General features: G+C 48.1%; 2 protein-coding genes and 1 pseudogene across 2 annotated transcripts; 2 read left to right on the top strand and 1 right to left on the bottom strand.

Moving 5' to 3' along the window:
* LOC112124284 overlaps positions 1-23,611 on the top strand; it is a 408,472-nt pseudogene that overhangs the window by 212,421 nt on the left and 172,440 nt on the right.
* LOC112105236 (zinc finger protein RFP-like) lies at positions 3,190-9,660 on the top strand. Its single transcript, XM_024197941.1, has 7 exons — positions 3,190-3,612; positions 4,781-4,876; positions 5,891-6,121; positions 6,537-6,559; positions 6,852-6,967; positions 8,154-8,186; positions 9,143-9,660. Exons 1-7 carry the CDS (start codon positions 3,190-3,192, stop codon positions 9,658-9,660), a joined length of 1,440 nt encoding a protein of 479 aa, XP_024053709.1.
* LOC112105242 (histone H1.4-like) lies at positions 15,347-15,883 on the bottom strand. Its single transcript, XM_024197946.2, has one exon. It carries the CDS (start codon positions 15,881-15,883, stop codon positions 15,347-15,349), a length of 537 nt encoding a protein of 178 aa, XP_024053714.1.

Raw genomic sequence — 23,611 nt, 5'->3', positions numbered from 1 at the left:
TCCTTGTTTTTAGATCCAAGGGGGTTGGATCTTGATCCACCAGGAGTTGGTGGGAGGAAGGAGGGGGGATGGTTAATTTCTCCTTGTTTTAAGATCCAAGGGGTTTGGATCTGTATTCACCAGGGAATTGGTGAAGAGTCTCTCAAGGCTACCCAGGGAAGGGAATTAGCTTTGGGATGGTGGCAGCGGACCAGATCTAAGCTGGTAGTTAAGCTTAGAAGTTTTCATGCAGGCCCCCACATTTGTACCCTAAAGTTCAAAGTGGGGAAACAGCCTTGACACAGGCTTAAAATTATTCACAGTGAGAAATCTCTTGCGCTCAAAGGGGACTATTCACTATGCATAAAATGAAGCACAAGACTAAGGGTATGTCTAAACTACTGTGGTAAGTCGACCTATGCTATGCAACTCCAGCTACGTGAATAACGTAGCTGGAGTCGACGTACCTTAGGTCGAGTTATCACAGGGTCTAAACTGCTGGGGGTCGCCGGGAGAAAATCTCCTGTCGACTTACCTTACTCTTCTGGTTGGGGGTAGAGTACAGGGGTCAACTGGAGAGCGATCTGCAGTTGATTTGGCAGGTCTTTACTAGACCCGCTAAATCGACCGCCGGTGGATTGATCTCAGAGCCTTGATCCCAGCTGTAGTGTAGACCTGCCCTAAATCTTTGCAGGACTGGGGCCTAATTACCTACAATTGATTAAATATCCCCTCAGATGTTTGCCCCTTTTCTCTCATTATCCGATGTTGATGTCTCTCCTCTGATTTTTCCAACTTCCTCTCACAATATCACATATTGATCTAAAAACACTCCTTGCTCTTTCATTCTTGAACCTGGAGATTAAATCTCTTCAAACTTTGCCATTTTACCACTAATAATTGAATATTGGCATGACAATTTCCTCCGATTCCAGATGCTTCTCCACACTCATCCTTTTTTAATTAGTGATTTCTCTTGTTCTGGAGGAAAATTATAGGAGTCAGCATACCAGGCCGGAGATATTCTGGCAGTGGGAGGGCAGGAACTGAAGGTTGTTTGGTCACAATCCTTAGATTTTAATTTTGTTGGACAGGACGTAGAGCAGGTATCTTGAAGATGTCACAAGATGAATGACCATTTGCCAGAATAATCCCTTCTTACTTTATCTTTGCCTTTCCCTCGCCCTTTGCCATCAGATTTTAGTGTTAAAGCGGTGGGAAAATTGTGAACAACATTCTGCACGAACCCGGCTGGACAGTGTGAAGTCACAGGGTGAGAAGCAGAGACCGAACTGGGGAAGGAAGTTACTGCCTGACCCCTGCAGTGATGGGAGATTCAGTCAGGAGGGGGAGAGAGCGTATAATGGGAGGTGAGAACTTAACTCACTGCCCTGAGGGCTGAAAGAGACAGGAAATGTCCTATGAACATTGGGTGAAGCCATCCCTGAATTCTAAAGAGATATGAATGACACTCCAAGGGTAGTGATAGGCTGGAGGGGTAGGGGTCATCCCCTATTCATAAGAGGACAGGCAGTGCAGAGTAGAGGAGGAATCTTGGGACATCAACAGGCTTGGCCAGCCCTGAAGTCCGGCCAACCCCATCACTGATTTGAGGATCATGATAACCCATCTAGTGACCTCCTCCCCATCTACGGCATCAGCTTGAATGGGAATGACGGAAATACTCCCTGTCCTCTGGCTCCCGTTCAACCTGAGCGCCCGGATTTCCTGCGCTTGGAGCGTTTGTTGGGGTGACGGGATCCTGGCATCTCCCACAGATTCTCTGCACTTTTCTACCAACTCTGAAATGTTGCGCTGGTGCCGCAGGGACCAGGAGATGCAATGTGCTGGGCTGGGCGCTGGGTTGGGTGAGATGTTCTACCTGATTTCTTGCTTTGAAATAATAAAGTAGAATTTCGTTTCTCAAACTCCCCGAGCCCCTTGTCTTGAATAACTGAATAAAAAAAAAGCCTTTAAAGCCATCTGGGAAATCTCGTTGAGGGGGTATTTCCCCTGCCTTGAGGACTGCAGATTCCAGAGCTGCCAGCTCTGTGGGGTTGCAGACCTTTCTGTGAGTCTCTGTGGGGGAAAAAACCTTGTCTACAGGGGTAATCCCCCGGCTGTCATTTCATTATGTGACATTGCTCCAACCCCTCCACCATTCCCTCCAGGGTGGGTTGGAGGCAGAACATGGCAGGAGTGTGGAGATCCAAGATCCCTATTGAAAAGCCGGTTTAGTATATGGGGAAGGGCAGAGGTGCCGACTTCCTGAGTTTCCAGGGGGGGGGTTCGATCCCTGCTTCACCCCAGGCCCTGTCCCCACTCCACTCCTTCTTCCAAGCCCCTCCCCCGCCTCTTCCTGCCCCCTCCACCTCCCGTGTACCACTGAACAGCTGATCACCAGCAGGCCGGAAGCGCTTGGGGACGGGGGGGGGGGGGGGCGGATTGGCAGGGCTGCTGGTGGGTGCTGAGCACCCACTATTTTTTTCCCAGGTGCTCCAACCCTGGAGCACCCACTGAGTCAGTGCCTATGGGGAAGGGGCTCTACACCTCCACCTGCAGCACATGATGCTCTGAGAGCTGTGACATGGGCTCAGTTCCAGGGGAGCTCAAGGGCTTCAGGCCCAGGCAGGGAGCCTGTAACCTGAGCACTGCTGCCCAGGGCTGAAGCCCTCGAGCTTTGGCTTTGGCCCTGGGCAGCGGGGCTCAGGCTTCAGCCCCAGATCCCAGCAAGTCTAAGCCAGCCCTGGTGCCCCCAATCAAAGGGGGTTGTGACCCACTTTGGGGTCCTGACCCCCAGTTTGAGAACCGCTGCCTTAGTTAAAACAGCAGCGAAGACACTTTTAACTGGGGTGAACGGCTCGAATTCCGCCCCAGGCTCCCCTACAGGCTTTCACGCCAGCTGCTGAGCGGAGTTAAAAGCTGAGTTGCCTTCTCTTCACTGCTATTTTAACCCAAATTAAGAACATTTTGGGGTTTTTTTTTGCCAGGAAGGCAGATTGCCAAAGAACTTCGCTTTCTCCTGAGGGCAAGGAAGGGCAGCAAGGCTGACAAAGCAGTTGTGTTGGGAGCACCCTCGCCTCACCCCCCCCCCCCCAAAACTTGAGCAATATGTTACAGGCAGGGAAACGCCCTGTCGTTAACAAAGGCTCAGTCCTTTTCTGGGAAGAAGGAAATGAAACAAATTCTCTCTGGCACTCAGACGGAGTCATGGCTGCTGCCGATCCAGCAAAAACTTTTGAGGACGAAGCTTCTTGTCCCATCTGCCTGGAGTATTTTAATGATCCGGTGACTCTAGACTGCGGGCACAATTTCTGCCGAGCCTGCATCACCCAGTGCTGGGGGGGATTGGATACAGATGTCTTCTGCCCCTGCTGCATGGAGATCTTTCCCCAGGGGAACTTCCGAACCAACAAGCAGCTGGGGACTCTCGTAGACCTAATCATCGGACAGCTGAAGGATGAGCAACAACAGGCCAAGCTGGGAGGAGAGACGGTGTGCGGGAAACACCAGGAGGCTCTGAAACTGTTCTGCGAGGAGGATCAAACCCCCATCTGCGTGGTGTGTGACAGATCCAGGGAGCACAGAGCTCACACTGTAGTTCCCATTCAAGAGGCTGCCCAGGAGTACAAGGTGAGAAGGAATCTGACTAGTGGGGATCACTTGATGATTCCTTGTTCTGTTCATTCCCTCTGGGGCACCTGGCATTGGCCACTGTCAGAAGACAGGACAGTGGGCTAGATGGACCTTTGGTCTGACAGGGGATGGATCACTTGATGATTCCCTGTTCTGTTCATTCCCTCTGTGGCACCTGGCATTGGCCACTGTCGGCAGACAGGACACTGGGCTAGATGAACCTTTGGTCTGACCCAGTGTGGCCGTTCGTATGTGATTATAGCTGTATGCAGTGGTGGTGTAGTCGTGTTGGTCCTAGGATATTAGAGGGCCAAAGGGGTGAGGTGATATCTTGTATTGGACCAACTTCTGCTGGTGAGAGAGACAAGATTCCGAGCTTACGCAGAGCTCTTCTTCAGAAGCTCGAAAGCTTGTCTCTCTTGCCAACAGCAGTTGGTCCAATAAACCAGTGGTTCTCAACCAGGGATACGCGGAGGTCTTCCAGGGGCTACAGCAACTCATCTAGATATTTGCCTAGTTTTACAACAGGCTACATAAAAAGCACTAGCGAAGTCAGGACAAACTAAAATTTCAGACAGACAAGGACTTGTTTATCTTGCTCGATACACTGAAATGTAAGTATAATATTTATATTTCAATTGATTTATTTTATAATTGTATGGTGAAAATGAGAAAGTCAGCAATTTTTCAGTAGTAGTGGCTCTGACATTTTTGTATTTTTAGGTCTGATTTTGTCAGCCAGTCATTTTTAAGGGAGGTGGAACTTGGGGCTACACCAGACAAATCAGCCTCCTGAAAGGGGTACAGTAGTCGGGAAAGGCTGAGAGCCGCTGCAACAAAAGATATTACCTCTCCCACCTTGCCTCTCAGATTATAGCTGGGAAGTTAAAAGTTGTCTGCTATAAGGAGGAATGGGGGTGGGGGTCATTTTGGTTCCCTGTGTTGTGGAATCCAGAACTAGGATGGAGTGATGGGACTGGTAATAACCCACACGTTTATTACTGGAAATGAGAACATTCACCAAAGGGCAACTGAAGGCTCATCCCACAAGCCAGACCACAGAGCGACTGGTCTGGGTCATGTTTTCTAGTTGTTCTCACTAAGTGTCTTTAAACAGGGAGGAGGGGAGGAGCCCCACAAAACTTCTGTTCCCCAATTCTTTCAGGAGAAAATCTGGAGGCGGCTGGATGTTCTGGAGAAGGGGAGAGAAGAGATTCTGGCTCTCATAGCGAGTGAGGAAGAGCAAAGCCAGGAACTCCTGGTAACTGCCACTGGTATCCTGTAGCCAGCGAATTCACACAGGGAAGTTCCCATGTGAGAAGATGAAGGACGATTCAGTGGTTAGGATGCTAAGCCTGGGATGCAGGAGAGCTGGGTTCATTGACTTGCTCTGCCCGGACTCCCTGGGTGGTTTTGGACAAGTTATTGAGTCGCTCCGTGCCTCAATTTACCCATCTGTAGCCTGGGAAGAATAGAACTTCCCTGTTCTGGGGGGGGAGTGGCATCTAGTGGGTAGAGCAGGGGAGGTCTGGGAGTCAGGACTCCTGGGTTCCATTCCTGACTCTGGGAGGGAAGTGGCGTGTAGTGCTTAGAGCAGGGGAAGCTGGAAGTCAGGACGCCTGGGTTCATTTTTAGCTGCAGAGGGGAGCAGTGTCTTATGGCTAGAGAGCATGCAAGCTGGGAGTCAGGACTCCTGGGTTCTATCCTTACCGGAGTGTTGTGAAAATAAATACAGTAAAGACTGTGTGTTCTTCAAATACTACAGTGATGGCAACCATATAAATAACTTGTTTCAGAGTAGCAGCCGTGTTAGTCTGTATCCGCAAAAAGAACAGGAGTACTTGTGGCACCAAGGCACTGCATTTAGCCGTATGGAGTGGAAATCCATCAACTTCATGAAAAAACTCGTAAATTTGTTAGTCTCTAAGATACAAATAACTTGTGACACTGAAGCACTAAGGACGTGTTGTCTAGAGACATTAAATACTTCCTCTTCGTAAAGCAAAGATAATCTTTTGCTTTAAAGGAACGGAGACTGATCCAGGAAATGGAGAATGAGGGCAAAGGGTTTCTTTAAATATTTAAATCATGGTCATTAAACAATGACTGGTTCTCTCAGTTTTCAGAGGCCCAGTTTGAGACAAAGAGGAACTTAAATCCCATTTTTTCTTCCTTGCAAGTTTCTTTTACAATTACCCTGAAGAACACTTCAGAGACTGGACAGTTTGCATGACTCTCTCTCTCTCTGTTCCTGGCCTTTCCCTGTCCATCACAGAGACAAATAGAAATTGACAGGGAGACGATGGAGTATCGATTTGAGAAACTGCACAAGTTTCTGCAAGAACAAGAGCGCCTCTTGCTGGCCTGGCTGGACGAGCTGGAGAAAGAGGTCACCGCCAGAAAGGATGAAAACGTCTGCCGACTCACCGAGGAGGTTTCCCGTCTCAACACCCTGATCGGGCAGATGGAGGAGAAGTGCGAGCAGCCTGCGAGTGAATTCATGCAGGTGAGACTGCGCGAGACACACCCCAGACCCCCAGTGCAAGGAACGGAGGGCTCCCGAAGCCACCGTCGCAGGGCCCCAGGCGTCACTGATCCCAACAGCGCTCTGCATCTGCGCAGCCCAAAAGAGAAATGATTAGGTTCTTTGAGGGGAGAAAAATCTTCCTTTGTCCTGAATGGAGTGGAAGAAAATTCCCCTGAAGGCCAAACCCCAAACTCAGGTCTCCATCAGAAAGCCACTGATGGAAACTGAGAGATGAAGTCCTTCAGAGAGCTGCCTTCAGGGAGTGCGGATCCAGAATGTGGAGAACCGGGCATCAGACTGATTGTGATGCAGAGCGAGTCCCCTCCAGAGCAGGCTGGGTGGGTACCCAGCATGTGGCACTGAGCTCCCGTTTCTCTATCTCTCTCTCCTCTAGGATGTCAGAAGCACTTTGAGCAGGTAGGCGGCTCCTTCTCACTCCCCCTTGTGTTTCCCGATGCTGGGAAGGGGCTCAGGTACCAGGTGAGAGACATGTCTCCTCAGGGCCCGGCAGGGAGCGCGTGGGACGGTCTCCCTGTGAAGCTTCTAATCTTCCCTCCATCCTCAACGTCCTGGGGCTGCTGCCATTTCCCCAGAGTCCAGACCAGCCCAGACCTTAGGGTCAGGTGACTCTGAGAACTCAGCTCCAGTCCCAGCTGTTCTCCCTGGTGCCTGGGCTGGGCCATCACCCTGGGTCTCTCTCTCTCTCTAGATGTGAGACGGGCGAATTCCAGGCTCCAGCGCCTGCTTCTCCTGAACCGAAATGGAGACTCTGGTTGTTTTCTCAAAATTTCGCTTTCCTCCAGGATGCGCTGAGGAAGCTGAAAGGTAACGGAGAGATGGAGAAGTTCAGGAGGCGTGAGTGTGTTTACACAGGGGCTGGTCTGATTCGGATTTCACTGACGCTGGTTTCACATCATCCTAATTCTAGTGACTCCAGTGGGGTTAGTCTTGATTAACACCGGGGGCAAATCAGCCCCAAGGTCTCTTTCTTATTGGGTGAGTGTGAAAGAGCCAAACCACCCTAAATGCATGTAGCCTTTTATTTTATTTACAGTGAATTTAGTAATGTGGGATTACACCGCTCTAGGTTCGGCTCTGGTGACTAGTGTCAAGCTTAACAGAGTGAAAGTCACCTCTGCTACTTGCTTCAGTTTTAGAGTCTCTAGAAACACGTAATGACCAAGGGCAGTGACCACAAAGACATTCACAAGTACAAGGTCTAGTCTGATTTACAAGTTTTATTAAAGTTACCATTCAAGTTATGAGTACCCAGGCATATAGAAATTCCATACAGACCTATGCACAAGTTACAAACATAGTGATACTCACATCCTCCTAGATAGTGTTAGGGTCTGATGGGTCTCTCATGGATCGATCGTCAGTAGAGGGATGGTTCCTGCTGGAGTTTACACCTCTACCCCAATATAACGCGACCCTATATAACACAAATTCAGATATAACGTGGTAAAGCAGTGCTCCGGGGGGGTGGGGCTGCGCACTCTGGTGGATCAAAGCAAGTTCGATATAACGCAGTTTCACCTATAACGTGGTAAGATTTTTTGGCTCCCGAGGACAGCATTATATCGAGGTAGAGGTGTATCAGCATTCCTTAACTCTACAGCCTAGTATGGTTAAGCTAAAATCTACAGGCCTCAGCCAGTAGGCCTTGTGTTTCAGCCCTACTTACTTAGATAAGACATAATTATCCCTAATAACTACTAATCAATCTCTCTTATACTTCTATAATCCTACAATTTAACTCTAACATACAATGATTATATATAATATGTTAGTTATACCATCACACAATAAATGAACAATAAACTAAAATCACTGACAACATGCTGTTTCTTAACTAGCCCATATAAAATTCCAAGTCACTAGAAAGATCTGTCTGTGGGTTTTCTGTGCTGTTTCTTCCTCTGTCCAGCCCCTCATTCCCCTCTTGTGACTAAGTCCATGACAGTCATCGACAAAATCTGATCTCCTCTCTGTGCTCTTCTTCCTTTAGCGAATCTGTTGCCTGAACCGAAACCGGACAGAGGTAAGTTGGGAGACTGGCATTATTGATTGGATTGTTTTCCTGATGTGAGGAGAACACGTTTGGTTTGGGACATCAGAAGCAGCAGGAATCAAACTAATTGCTGGAGTCAGGGCTACAAACAGGACCTCGCACTGCCAGAGCCTCTAGGAATCTCTGTCATTGGAGATTTTTAAGAGCAGGTTGGACAGACACCTGTCAGGGATGGTCTAGATAATGCTTGGTCCTGCCTTGAGTGCAGGGGACTGGAGTAGAAGACCTGTTGAGGTCCTTTCCAGTCCTACTGTTCTGTGATTCTATGCAATGCCCACTGCAGGGGGTTATTACTAGCTACTACGGTATTGTCAACTCCTGTGATTTTAATCTCAAGTCTCATGACATTTGTGTATTTCCTATTTTATTTTTTTTAAGATCCAGCTCTTGGACTCAAGTGATTATGGGAAAATCTCATTTTCATTTACTATTTTAAAAAAATAATTCTAGCCCTTGTGGCTGCAGAGAAACTCTCCCCCTCCCCCCCAAAATATGACCACTAGGCATCTTAAAAAAGGCGGAAGATAGCAAGAACCCAATGATTATTTTAAAAGAAAATTCCATTGATTGGGGTTGGGCTAATTCATAATGTCTGAATTCTTGGGTTTGGTGATGCTTCCAGACAGGCAGGGCCCACCTTACGACTGACTCAGTCACTGTTTAACAATCAGATTGGACGGGAAAGGAAATTGTATCTGTGATTTGAAGGACAGAAGTTGATCAGAGCAAAAAAATTGGGTGAGGCGGGAAATGAAAAATAGGCTTGGAGAGGGGCTGTAACAAATTACTGCGAGTGGCCACAAGATGGCAGCAGAACCTAAGGCATGAGACACAGCCCTTGCTGTGCTGTGTGCTGAAGCAAACCTTGCCCCACAGCTGAGCTCTGCCTCTAACACTGATTTTTTTAATTCTCTCTCTCTGTGCAGCTGAAGTGACTCTGGATCCAGACACGGCAAATCCCTGGCTCGCCGTGTCCGCGGATGGCAAAAGTGTGCACTGGGGAGTCGCCCGGCAGGATGTGCCCGACCATCCCGAGAGATTTGACCCTGCTCCCTGCGTGCTGGCCTCTGAGGGCTTTGCCTCTGGGAGGCATTCCTGGGAGGTGGAAGTTGGAGAAGGGGCAGTCTGGGTCGTGGGAGTAGCCCTGGAGCCTGTTAAGAGGAAAGGAGCGAGCACGTTTACACCGGAGCAGAGGATCTGGGCCGTGCGGAAATACTGGGAACAGCATTGGGCGCTCACCTGCCCTGAAACTCCTTTGTATCTACATGGGGTCCCTAGGAGGATCCGGATTTATGTGGACTATGAAGGGGGGTTGGTGGCGTTTTATGATGCTGGCAATGAGGCCCCGATCTTCACTTTCCCACCAGCCCCTTTTGTTGGGGAGAAAATCCGCCCTTTCTTTGAGCTGCTGAGTACAGGCTCCCAGATCAAACTGTGCCCCTGAGACATAGGATAAACCATCCCAGATTGGCCTTGGTCCTACATACATTAGTAATAGTGCTTTTCCATAGAAGCAATCAGTGTGGTTGCCTTAGGGATGGTTTTCTTGCCAGCGGGGGAGAAGATGGTCCTCAGAATGATAAAGAAGAAGCTGGTGAAGTAAACAATCAATTAGGATGTGCGCCACAGTATGAGAGACGTTTGGAGGAGCCCTGGCATGCAGATCACAGGGGGAGATTTAAAGATGAATATCTACGTGTCCACAGTATGTCAGCACCTAGAGGTCCCAACTGAAATCAGGGCCCCATTGAGCCAGGCGCTGCACAGACACACAGTGAGAGACAGTCCCTGTCCCAGCTGAGATCAGGGATCCATTGTACAGAGCATAGGTACTGACTCCGTGGGTGCTCTGGGGCTGGAGCACCCATGGTGAAAAATTGGTGGGTGCTCAGCACCCACCGGCAGCTCCCTGCCCCAGCTCACCTCCTCCTACTTCCCTGAGGGCACCGAGTGCCCGCTTTTTCCCCCTGGCTCCCAGCGCTTGCACCGCAAAATAGCTGATTCGCGCAGCAAGTGCTGGGGAGGGAGGGGGAACAAGGCGCGCTCGGGGAAGAGGCGGGGCCGGGATTTGAGGAAGGGGTCCAATGGGGCGGACTTTGAGGAAGGGGTTGGAATGGGGGCGGGGCAGGGGTGTGGAAAGGGTGGAGTCGGGGCAGGGCCAGGGGGGCGCGAGCACCCACCGGCACCAGGGAAAGTTGGGGCCTATGGTACAGAGTATGAAACAGTCTATACCAGCGGTTCTCACACTTTTGTACTGATGACCCCTTTCACACAGCAAGCCTCTGAGTGCAACCCCCCCCCTTATAAATTAAAAACATTTAAATATATTTAACACCACTATAAATGCTGGAGACAAAGCGGGGTTTGGGGTGAAGGCTGAGAGCTCGTGACCCCACCCCATGTAATAACCTCACAACCCGCTGAGGGGTCCCAACCCCCAGTTTGAGAACCCCTGGTCTATGCCTTGAAGAGTTTGCAATCAACAAGATTAAGAATGGGGAAAAGGCCATTTGTTAGGTCAGGCACCATCTTCGATCATACTTATCTGGACCCCCCAGTATCTCATTGCAATGGAGCTACACTGATTTACACCAGTTGGGGACCTGCCCTTTAACTTCTATCTGTGGTCCTTATGTGCCTCCCCCCCCCCCCGCCAAATACTACCTGAGCATGTCACAACATTTAATGCGTTTATGCTCAGAGAACCCCTGTCATTTAAAGAAGTGAAAATATCCCCATTTTACAGATGTAGAATGGAGACAGAGCTATACTTGACTACACAAGAACATTGACTGGCAGAACTATACCTGTGTGGATGCTTTATTCCCAAATAAAAGTGATTTTATTTTGCTTCCCAAAACAATTATACCTCTGTGATCCTGTCAGTCCATTTCACCACCCGGACAAGCCCTAAATCGCTTGCCCAAGGTCAGACACATGACAGAGCAGAGAACTGATCCCAGGTCTCCCTAGACTAATGCCCTGACCATCGGTGCATTCCATCTCTCCGAGCAATTAAGTGATTTTTCTAAGGGCACGTCTTCACTACCTGCCGGATCGGCGGGTAGCAATCGATCTATTGGGGATCGACTTATCGCGTCTAGTGAAGATGCAATAAAATCGATCCCCGATGGCTCTGCTGTCGACTCCGGAAATCCACTGCGGCAAGAGGCGGAAGCGGAGTCGACGGCGGCGCAGCAGCAGTCGACTCGTCGCCGTCCTCACAGCCAGGAAAGTCGACCTAAAATACGCAACTTCAGCTACGCTATTCACGTAGCTGAAGTTGCGTATCTTAGGTCGACCCCCCCGTAGTGTAGACCTAGCCTAATATACATAGAGGGGAATCTGGAGCAGGGCTAAGCCCTGAACCCAGATGCACTGCCTTGACTACAGAACCATCCTGTCTCTTGCTATATTTTTCCTCTTCATAGAACTAAGCTTTCCTTTTGCATTCTACTCTAAAATGTATACCTTGCTAAATGGAAGCAGATGGAGGCATTTCCCTACCAATTTATTACCTAATAAACTTTGCGTTGGCATAGAATTTTTTGAATGTTTTGTGGCTATTTATTTGGGAGGAGAGGCAAAGCATCATTTAGTCTTATATAAATAAAGGTTAAGATGGTAGAACACAGTACAGGAGTAACTGTGCCAGTGCACTCTGTAGCAAAGCTGCTCAGACCTATAACCCTCCAACACCCCTGCTTCCTAAGACCGCCCCCTTTGCTGATAGGGATTCACAGGTGGTGCTTTAGGGCCCCACCCCCTTTGCGAGCTTGAGCTAATATCTCACCCAGCTCCATCTTCTTTCTGCACACATGAGCGTAAAGCACAGGAATCCCCTGTTAGAGGAGCAAGGATAGAGCTTCAGCATTGCCTCTGCTTTCCCCTTTCTAGGGACAAGGCACACCTACTGAGAGCAGCAATTCTTCATTCTCCCATAACCACAAACAGGCAGAGTAGAGCCCTTCTCATAGAATAGAATCATAGAATATCAGGGTTGGAAGGGACCTCAGGAGGGCATCGTGCCATCTAGATCCCCTGCTCAAAGCAGGACCAATCCCCAACTAAATCATCCCAGCCAGGGCTTTGTCAAGCCTGACTTTAAAAACCTCTAAGGAAGGAGATTCCACCACCTCCCTAGGTAACCCATTCCAGTGCTTCACCACCCTCCTAGTGAAAAAGTTTGTCCTAATATCCAACCTAGACCTCCCCCACTGCAACTTAAGACCATTACTCCTTGTTCTGTCATCTGCTACCACTGAGAACAGTCTAGATCCATTCTCTTTGGAACCCCCTTTCAGGTATTTGAAAGCAGCTATCAAATCCCCCCTCATTCTTCTCTTCTGCAGAAGAAACAATCCCAGTTCCCTCAGCCTCTCCTCATAAGTCATGTGCTCCAACCCTCTAATCATTTTTGTTGCCAGCAACTGGACCCTTTCCAATTTTTATACTCCTCTGGGCTAGAACCCCCACCCTTCTATTGTGATAGGTGAAATAATGGAATTAATAGGATGCAAGAATCCCTTTTGTCCAGTGGAAATAGGGGATTTTGAGTCCTATCTTTGGACCAGAAAGATTAGGTGTATTTCTTGGGTTTCCATCAATGTGAGTTGAATTGATACAAAATTAAATGAATTTCTTTGCTCTGCAGATGTACCTCTCTCACTGATCCTGAGCCACAAGGACTTCTCAGAAGCAAGCACTGGAAGGGTGTTTTTTTTTTTAATTCAAGGTTTACAACAAATTGTTCTCATGTGAGGGGCAGAGACATGCCTGCTGAGTTTATCATTTATAGTCAGCTACAAGCCTGAGAGAGTAGAGTGTCCTACAGTGAGTACCCCCACATCACCATTTAACTGTTCTTAAATGAGACAGTAGTAGAAAAAAAAAGACTACTTAATACAAGTTATAGCAAATTTGACTGCTTATGAAAAACTAAAGAGAAAATTTCAGTCACCCCCACATTTCATCAGCTTCTTCCATCTTCACTTCCAAGAGGATAACCAAACAAATCTGCATAGCCTCACCTTGAAACCTTTACAAGAAAATACAGAATTTAAGGGAACAGCAATGTTTTACAAAAATTTAATACAAGTTGTTCCTACTTTTAAAGCCACTAATGATTATAAGTGTCTTTTGGTACAAGTTTGCATAGCAATTCTTTTGAAGAAAGATAAGTAGCTCTTAGAGAGACCTTTGAGTTGTAAATACTTTTAAATAAACAACCTCTAACCTAGCTAAACAAAAAACTTTACTTAAACCTCATATATTTAGTAATAACCTTAGTACCTTCAGACTTCATACAAATAAATAAAGTAAGATTCCTCATAACTCTGCTTCTGACCATCATTAAGCCACTTCAAAGCCTTCTTAGCCCTCTACAACTACACACCTGTGCCAGGCTACTTTTCTTTCTGAGCATACAAGAAGTCATATTTCCTCTTTATATTGCCTATAGTCGGACCTGAGTGAAAACCTAGATAGCCTGCTCCTCCCCCCCCCCCCCCCCCCCCCCCCCCCCCCCCCCCGGCCAACACGGAACAATCCCCCTTTGCAACGGCGATATGCAAATTAAGGATTCCAACATTCGACTTTTCATTGGTTCCCTTGGGAAACCAATCAAACACCGCGAATGTTTGAAAGAAAACAGAAAACATGGAGAAGTGACTTTGCTCCCACTATTAATTAGAAGCTATTGCTTAGATTGTGAACTCCTAGGAGTAAGGAAGGTGTATTCGTACAGCACCTAGCACATTGGGACTTCATTCCTGAATGGGGTTTGTTTGATACTGCAATACAACTCAATATTTGTTAAAATAATTCTTTAATTTAACCCTTTATCCATTTATGAGATATTCATACTATGGATGAGTGGCTCTCAACCTTTCCAGACTATTGCCCCCCTTTCAGGAGTCTAATTTGCCTTGTGTACCCCTAAGTTTCACCTCACTTAAAAACCACTTGCTCACAAAATCAGACATGAACGTACAAAAGTGTCACAGCCACTGGTACTGAAAAAGTGCTGACTTTCTCCTTTTTACCATATAATTATAAAATAAATAAATGGGAATATAAATATTGTACCTGCATTTCAGGGTATAGTCTAAAGAGCAGTATAAACAAGTCGTTGTCTGTGTGAAATTTTAGTTTGTCCTGATTTCCCTAGTGCTTTTTCTGTAGCCGGTTATAAAACTAGGCAAATATTTAGATGAGTTGAGTACCCCCTGAAAGACCTCTGCGTACCCCTGGTTGAGCACCACTGCTGTAGACCAGGGTGTGTGGGGGGGGGAAGTGGACTGTTTTACACAATGTCCCTCCTCCATTCCTGTTAAAATCAGAGTCCTTGTCATACTAAAGCAGGGTGGGGAAGGGAAGTGCTGGCCCAGAAAAGGACCTTTGAAGAAGGCCAAAGCGCTCAAGAAGCAGGAGAAGAAGCTTAAGAGGAAGAACAAAGCAGCGAAGAAAAAAAAGCCAGGAAGAAACTAAAGGACCTTATAAAATCAGGAGCCACTTCTGCATCCCTTATGCAGTGGGAAGCATCTAGAGAAAGTCCTCAAAGTCACACAACTATCGATTCACCCTAAGGAAAGAATCGGAAGGCTCTTTTAAGAGCTACCCCATAACGTTCTCCAGAGGAGCGTTGGCACAGATGTCCCCAGTTTTGTTTGATTTCATTGCACGTGTGTGGAGCCAAAATCCTGGTTGTGAGATTCGAACCCTGCGGTGAATGGGAAGAAGGAAGGCAAATAGGGGCTGTAGGAACTCGTGTTTTAGAAAGCATTGCATTGTTTACCAGCACTTTTAACATTTTAACCACAGGTTAAAACCTGTTTTAACACCAGCATTAGGGTAATCTTGATAAAGTCCCCGGGCTTTATCGCGCTGTCGGCTTTCCCAAACTGCGTATCATAAACTACGTTGCTCCTCGCTGCTAGTACTTGAATGAATGGGGCTTTCTTTGCAACGCAAGGACGTTTCCCTGATTACTGGGGGTTGTCACTTCAACCCTTCCTTAGCACACCCGGCACCCAAGCGTTCGCCCACAGAATCTGCTCTTTTGATGATCCCTGGGGGATGGTTCTGAAAAGAACCGTTGTGGTTTTGTTTTTCGCTCCTGGCCTGAGCCGTCACTCCAGAAGGAAGGTGCCCTTAATAATATCTTCTAAGATTTGCTTCCTGCGCGTTGCCACCGTCCCCCTGATTTTGCCCGGGCTCCTGCTGACCCTCTTGGGCCGTGCAGCAGCCGGTTTGATTTCCCCGCTGGGGTCATTTGGCCCTGGGGCAGCTGGTCCTGTCTTCGCCGAGCTCTGGCGCCTCTTGGCCGCGGCTGCTTCCCTCCCTTCTGCTTTCGGGGCGCCGCCTCCCCGCTGGAGCCTGAAAGAGCCCGAGGCGCCGCTGCCGCTGACCCGACGCAGGGCCCCTTGGCTCAGGAGATAACGGAGCACAGTCTTGATGCGGCCCTTGTTCTTCCGCACGTCGTATCCCTCGCCCTCCAGCGTCTTCTTGATGGCGGCGAGAGAGGCGCCTCTGCCGGCGGCGGGGACAGCAGCTGCCCGGAGAATGACCTGGCTGAGAGTCGGTTTCCTCCTTCTCTTGCGCCGGGGATTCTCCCGAGCCGCGCGGGAGGCCGCAAAAGCCGCGGGGAGACGAAGCGAACCGGGCATGTCCCTGCGAACCAATCCCAGCTGCTGCCACCCGGACCCGCACGTGGGGCCGCCGCCCTGACACTGAGCCCAGCGGCCGCCGCTCGAGGCCAGATAGAGAGCAGAGCCCGACGCAACCGAATCAATCCCCTGCTTTACTCCTGCCCCTGCGCCTCCCCCCAGCCTGTGTTTCTTCCGCCCCACCCATGTTGCCCCAAAAAAGCACCAGCCCCGATTTGCACAATCATTTCGCCCTCCCCGCTCCAGGGCACTGAGCTAGTTCCCCCGCTGGCCGTTGTCCGAAATATTGATGAGTTGCAGTCTGGGCTAGGTCACAAAACTGGGCGGTGGCAGCCCATTTGGCTCCTCAGCTCAGGAGAGAATTCGTGTTTATGGCTAAATTTAACCCACATTCCCGCAGCTGCGGCCTCTGGATTTCACTGGGACAGGCTGGGGGTGTGAGGCAGAATAAAAGAGCAAAGCAATTCGTCTGCTTCTCGGGTTTTGTTGTCATCTAACTCGTTTTTAAAGAAACCTCAGAAACACACCCAAACACTTGCAAATACAGAGGGAATAACACTCCTTTCTTCCTATTGGACAAAAAAGAATCTCACTTCCTATTGGCTCTCATTCTTTACCAATCAGGGCAGGGGTCTTCACATTTTTTCCCCACAGGATTAGGATTGCAAGGGTCTGTTTCCGATTGGGTTTGTTGGTTGTTTCTATTGGTGGAAGAGCAGTTTGAGGGTCTGTCAAGAGTTATTTTCGGTGCTTACTTCAGAAGCTGATTTTCCTGTGTTTTGTGTCTTATCATGTACAACCCCATGAACTGGACCCTTACACATCCCTTCTAAACTAGTTTGAAACAAATAATTAGTGCCAAATTGAGTGAAAGGAGAGGTTTCTCTATGGCATTTGAAAGATGGCTATAATGGCTCCAGGAATCAAAGGGACTTATTCTCCTTCTGGCAAAGCTTCCCCAGATGGTAAATACTTCAGAACATTTTTTTAAAGGCAGGTCAGGTATTTGAAAATAGGATTCTGTGGTAGTAAAGTGGAGTTTGTTTTCCTTCTTCCTGGAGTAGTGTTAGGCCTGGACCCTGTTCCACACAAGTTAATTAGAGCTTCACCCTTGACTCACAGGGGAGAAGGGTCGAGCTCTTGAGGCCCCAGTTGAAGGACGAGGAAAAGTCTAGGGAGTGGAGAAAAGAAAGGAGAAACCTATGCAAAATCTGTCCCTACACGTTATTTAATCCTAATTTCTGGCCAGTTTATAATAATTCTGCTTCAATAGACTTGGAGTCTTTTTCTACGGTATATTTTCCCTTTAACGCTTATTTTTTCCCTCTAACATAATGGGACACACACAAAAGATTTACAATATTCCTGTCACTGATTCTCAGATCAGAATGAAATGTGTTCATTTTTTCTAATCGTTTCTTTCGAGGGAAGAGGAAAAGGTTCATCTCCCTTGCCTGTTTCCTGCCGTGACTGCATTTGCAGGTGGTCGCTTTAAAAAAAGGCTTGTTTTTCCTCCAACCAGAGTCTTGGACTCCTTGTCGTCCTATCAGAGCCTGCCTTTCCTTGTGAGCCAATCAGCGCTCACTCGTGCCTATATAAGGATCCCCTAGCAAGTAGTAGTCTGTTGCTTTTCTCCACTGTACAGTACAGAAAGGCGAATAAAGAAGTGCTGCTGTGGGGTTTTTTCGCTCTTTCTCTATGGCGAGGGCAAAGCAGATAGTGTCTAAGCTATCCCTGCAGAGAGCCCAGTGGAGTAAGCAACTCGGGAAAAAGGGTCGAACAAATGCCTATTCCTATACACTAGAGAAGGTGAAGAAACCCGCCCATGATCGTCTTCATACCGAAGTGTTCTGGCAGAGCCGAGGGTCTCTGAACTCTACCGAGATGTTACTTCCTAAACGGTCTTTTCAGCGCCTGAGCAAGGTGGTCATTCAGAGCTCTGGGGGGAGCCGCCTGCGTGTCCAGCTTCCCACCTATCTAGCCTTGCAGGAAGCCACGGAAGCTTATCTGGTGCAGCTGTGCGAGGACTGGAAGTTGTGCGCTCTGCATGCGAAGAGAGTCACTGTCGCATCCAGCGATGTTCACCTCGTGCGATGCCTGCGCGGGGCAAGAGCCTGAAGGCGGTTAATGCGGATCTACGTGACGGCGGCACCCGAGCCCGAAATGGCTTCAAATCGGGTTAAACAATTTGGCCTTATGATCAAGTAGTTAATAGGTTCCGTTGTGTAAAACTAAAGGGGAGTAACTTTTATTTTTAACGTGCGACAATGTCCCATGTCTTACATCTTTTTTTGTTAAATGACTTTCGAAACTTTTTTTTTTAAATGCACGGACAATGAAAATTAAGTAACTTTTCTTTGGAGGGAGAGTGGGGGATTGGTCTCTAAAACATTGCCATAGAGATCAGAGTGAAGTCTGTTTACTCCGCCCCCCCCCCATCTCTTTCTCTGTCTCGCCTTCCCCTCAATAATCTAATACGGAGGTTAAAGGGGTTAGTTTGCGCTTTGAGTAAATATTTCACAGAATGAGTACGTATGTAGATGCACAGTTCTGTAGTAAATATTCCTAAAACGGCGCTGGAAGTGTCCTTAATCCCTTACACGTTTTATGTGCAGTGTGTTAAATTCGCAATCAACTACGTGCTGTGCTGACTCAAGATTTGATTTGACACATGATTTCAGTAGTACGGATGTGCCATTACAGAATCCCCGACGGGACCGTTCACAATGCTACACCCTACGTGCTGCTAGCGTGTAGTTTGTCGGTATTGTGTTGCTAAAAGTTTGTTTCAGCCCTGTGATGCGCATGTCACCCCCTCATACACACACCACTCTAATAGGGTGATAATGCCTCAGTGATATCTTGCCTTCTCTGAAGCCCTTCAGCTGAGGATCTCAATTTTATAAGTGCTAATCAAGGGTTACAAGAGCAAAGATCAAGTGCTGTTAAATCAACTGCACGGATTAAGAGAGAGAGAGAGGCTAATAGATTTGCTCCAGGCTACTATAAAGTCGGAACTATAACTGTAAACACCCAACTCCCGTTCCCACACTCCTGCTATTAATTTCCATCCCCTACAGTGGAAATTGTAAAGTAAAATCCCTTCGCACGGTGGAAGTCATTCCCCACTGGTTTGTGCCTCCTGGAGTCATTTCAACGTAAAGCAAAGTGATTGCAACATCCTACCAAGGCGGTTTGAATTGACACAAATAAATCCCAGTAACTCTTTAACTCCTCCTATCATGACTTTCCTTTTCGTGGGCATGTAGTACTCCGAAACGGACACACGAGGGCAGCCAGTCCTCATAAACGAGAAAATGCTGCGTGTAACTATTTAAATACTGATGAGTGCAAGGGGCGTGGAAGGAATCGGATGCTGGGTCTCCCACCTCCTCTGTGAGTGCTCAAACCACCAGGCTACAGGGTCATTTTCTCCCTTGCTTAAGAACGGTTTGAGTGTTTCTACCCAGTGGAACAGCTGCAAGAGGACAGATTGAGGGAGCCCCACACCAGACTATCCCATAGCTCAGGGGTTAGCACCCTCCCCTGAAGGGTAGGTTCAAATTCTTTCTCCCACTGTGGCAGAGGGGGGAATTGATCCTGGGTTTCCCACATCCTGGAGGAGTGGTTTTAAACTCTGGGCTAAAGGCTATATAGGTGCGTAGCCCCAGCACCATCTCCAGCAGCCAGATTTTGAGTGGGGCCCAGTCTGGCAGGTGTGCTCAGTCAGTGAGGCACTGCAAAGGAGTTATGGGGGCTCACTGCCTGTCCTCCACTGTTTGTGGCTTGTTTGCATCAACAGGAGAACAAACAGGATGGGGATAAATGAAATTAACTCCAGGAAAAAATTCACCAGACACCTACTCGCTACTAACCCGCAGTCCCCAGCTATCCCAGCCCTCAGCTCCCCCTACTCCACCGATGTCCCTCAATCCTGACCTGCAGCCCCCTGCTAGCCGAGTTCTCAGCTCCCCCCGCAGCTCTGCTGATCCCCCTCAATCCTGACCCACAGGCCCTGACTAATCCCAGCCCTGGGCTTCTCACCGCCCCCCTCTCCACAGCTCTACTGGTTCCCTCTGCTGCCCCTCCCCTGCCCCACCAGATACCTAGGCTAACGCACTCAGTGTCCCGCTGTGACTTACCCAACTCAGGTCAACAGTGATCAACTTGTGACCAATGTGGGGGGGGGGGGGGGGGGGGGGACAAGAAAAAAAAAAACCCCTATTGGCAAGTGACTGTGAGAAGCAACTCAGGGGCTTGAGGGCAATTTCAAACACCCCTCCCCCCCCAGGAATAAACATGGTCAAATGTGTCAATAATGATCATGACCCAACCCCATGTTCTCAGAACCAGGATCTTGCCTGGAGTGGCTCTTGCAAGCTAAGCAGGTCTGGGCAGAATTTTGAAAGGAGACATCAAGAAGGCTGCAGTTGCTACTGGGAGTGGGATGGGGGGTTCTTTCCCCTGTCAGAGCTTACCCCAATGCCCCTGTGTGATGCTAGTGGGTGCTGTGCTGCAGTGATCAGGGTTGGGAGGTCAGTTGGGGCTGCATGCCCCTTGCAGTCCCCTCCCAATGTCCCAGCACAATTCCATGCTGCATCACATCAGGTGCTGACTTGCACTTTAGAGATAACCAACTCACCGGCCCCACTTTGTCATTAAAGGTGTCCTGGTGCTTTCTCTCCTAGATCGGGTCTGAACCCTGGGGTCTTGGCTAAATACCCCCTTGCATTATTCCATTCTGCCCATCTGCACCAGTATTTCATAAAATCATAGGACTGTAGGGTGGAAGGGGCCTCGAGAAGTCATCAAGTCCAGCCCCCTGCGCCGAGGCAAGACGAAATAGACCTAGACCATCCCTGACAGGTGTTTGTCCAGCCTGTTCTTAAACACCTCCAGTGATGGGGGTTCCACAGCCCCTCTACGCAATCTGTCCCATTGCTTAACTAACCTTAGAGTTAGGCTGTATTGCCTAATATTGTCTATCCTTTTTCACTGATCTGCAAGTGTGCTTCACAGTCCCGCGCTACACACAAATTTTGTATCAGTATTACTGTCAGTTAGGAGGGTGATTTTATTTTTTAAATTTTTGTTTTTTACTGATAGTGTTATTCCAGTACACCCCCTAGTGTGAAAGCAGCTGTACCCTTGTGCGGGGATAGCTTATTGCCCCTTCCATGCTGGACTATGAAATATCCATACAGTAGAACCTCAGCGTCATGAACACCAGAGTTACGAACTGGCCGGTCAACCACAAAAGTTTTGACAAGGTAAGGAAACTCTTTCTGTGCTTGTTTCATTAAAATTAAGATGGCTAAAACCAGCATTTTTCTTCTGCAGTGTAAAGTTTCAAAGCTGTATTAAGTCAATGTTCAGTTGTAAACTTTTGGAAGAACAACCATAACGTTTTGTTTAGAGTTACGAACATTTCAGAGTTAACGAACAACCTCAGTCCCCAAGGTGTTTGTAACTCTGAGGTTCTACTGTATTTATACTGTATATTTATTTAAATGTATTAATTAAATGTATGTGTATTTAAACTGTAATTTATAGCAATTTATACTGGTATAACTCCATCCACACTTGCCTAATGGTGCTCTCTGTCCTTTTACTATTCTGCTATAGTTAAAGCCATACAACTTTTATGTCTGGACAAGTGAAAACATGGGCCTTATATTTAAACCAGTAAATTAATCTTAAATAATCACCACATTTTACGTTATGAATCCCATACGGAAAAAGGGATCCCTATGTTACACGTGTGGTACTTGGAAATGATTCAGAAACAATCATGTGAAGAGTAGGAAACAAAATTGATTGCAAAGAGTGAAATTTACTGCCAGATACCAACCTCCCCCCCAAGAAATGGGAATTACAGACAGAACCAATATGACAACGCTTTAAACCCAGTTCTCCTAATGGGAAAGGCTTGGGATGCAACAGATATTGGCCATGTTTTTCATTCTGTGCATATCTATGAAATTTTCCCTACAGATATTTCCCATTTAACTCATGTTCCCAAATTTCTTTCCTTGGTCCATGCTGGTAGCAATACATCACAGGCTCAAAGCAAGGTTTCCTTTCTTTAATTTCTGCCATTATAACAACTTCTATTTCTTAGTACCAGAGGGGTAGCCGTGTTAGTCTGGATCTGTAAAAAGCAACAGAGAGTCCTGTGGCACCTTTAAGACTAACAGATGTATTGGAGCATGAGCTTTCGTGGGTGAATGCATCCGACGATGCTTATGCTCCAATACATCTGTTAGTCTTAAAGGTGCCACAGGACTCTCTGTTGCTTCGATTTCTTACTGCACGAGACTAAATTCCCTTAGAAAGGAAAAATACTTCCCCCCTTGTGAGCAGCCTGATTAGGGGAGGATGGGTAACTTTATTACAATGATGTTTTCTAATTGGGAGCAGGATTCTGCCCCTGACGTTCTCATGCCACATTGTAGTTTTTGCTCGCAGGAGGGATTCTGATGGAGTCCTCCAGGGTCAGAGAGTCAAGAAGCTATGGATGGAGTTTTTGGGGCTCAGCACCCACAACTGGGGTAGGGTTGCCATCTAGCTAATGGCTGGTAACTGGACCCCTGAGGTCCCACCCCCTATCCCACCAAAGGCTCCATCCCTTCTCTGCCTCTTACCCCCAAAGCTCCGCCCCGTCTCTTGCCCCTCTCCCCCTTTCCCTTGCTGGGTTGTCTCAAGGAGCCTGCCTGCAGGTAGGAGGCAACCCTCGCCGCATGGTAACCTGGCTTTTGGTTCTGGTGCCATAACGTTGCCAGGTCCCCTTTTCAATCCGACTTTCCTAAATGGCACCCAGATGCAGAAGCCAAAAACTTGACTGTCTGGGTAAAACCCGGACGGGTGGCAACCCTAAACTGGGGGGGTCAGATTATCTAAACTCCCATTGAGGCACCGAAATAAACAGGCAGATTTTCAGATAAGCTCAGCACATGGGGTGCATCTGAATGCTGGGCACTTTGCAAGATCTGGCCCCAAGTGTGACCACTGAGCATCCTGAAAACCTGGGCCTCCGTTCCTTTAAAAGAAAAAAAACGTGGCTCTAAGTGACTAGCAGAAACCTTTCATAAAAACAGTCCTTTCAGCGAGTGCGCTCCCATTCTCAGAGCACGCTCAGCTATCGCTGCTTGTGTGGATGGAGCGGGTTCTGGACTCCCCACTGGGAATCTGGGATTACAGACGGATGCTGCAAAAGAATTCAAGGCAGGGAACTGTTTTTATGACATCCTTCTTGTCCTCCCTAGAAGGAGCCAACCAGGCCCTGGGCCCGAACCTGACGTTATGGCTCTTGTGTTTACCAGATGTGTACGTAAAGTTAGGCCTGGTCTACACTTAAAACTTGGATCGGCCTCACTACGTCTTTCAGGGCTGTGAAAAATGTTGTATCCTGAGCGCTGTAGTTAGGTCAACCTCACCCCTGGCGTAGACCCGGCTAGGTCGATGGAAGAATTCTTCTGTTGCCCTAGCTGCCAGCTCTCGGAGAGGTGGATTAACTATGTTAATGCAAAACCCCCCTCCATCGATGTTGGAAGCATCTACACTATGGGGCTCCAGCGGCAAAATTGCAGCACCGTAGTTTAGGGTGGCCAGGTGCCCGGTTTTCAACCGGAAAGTCCAGTCGAACAGGGGACCTGACAGTGTCCAATCACATCTACTGACTGGACTCTCAAAGTCCGGTTATTGAGGGCAGGGGAAGCAGGGAGGTGC

This window comes from Terrapene carolina, unplaced genomic scaffold (assembly GCF_002925995.2).
Source record: "Terrapene carolina triunguis isolate 2854851 unplaced genomic scaffold, T_m_triunguis-2.0 Scaffold990, whole genome shotgun sequence".
Lineage (NCBI taxonomy): Eukaryota > Metazoa > Chordata > Testudines > Emydidae > Terrapene > Terrapene triunguis.
The sequence above is the reverse complement of the archived record's forward strand: the minus strand, read 5'-3'. Positions and strand labels throughout refer to the sequence as shown.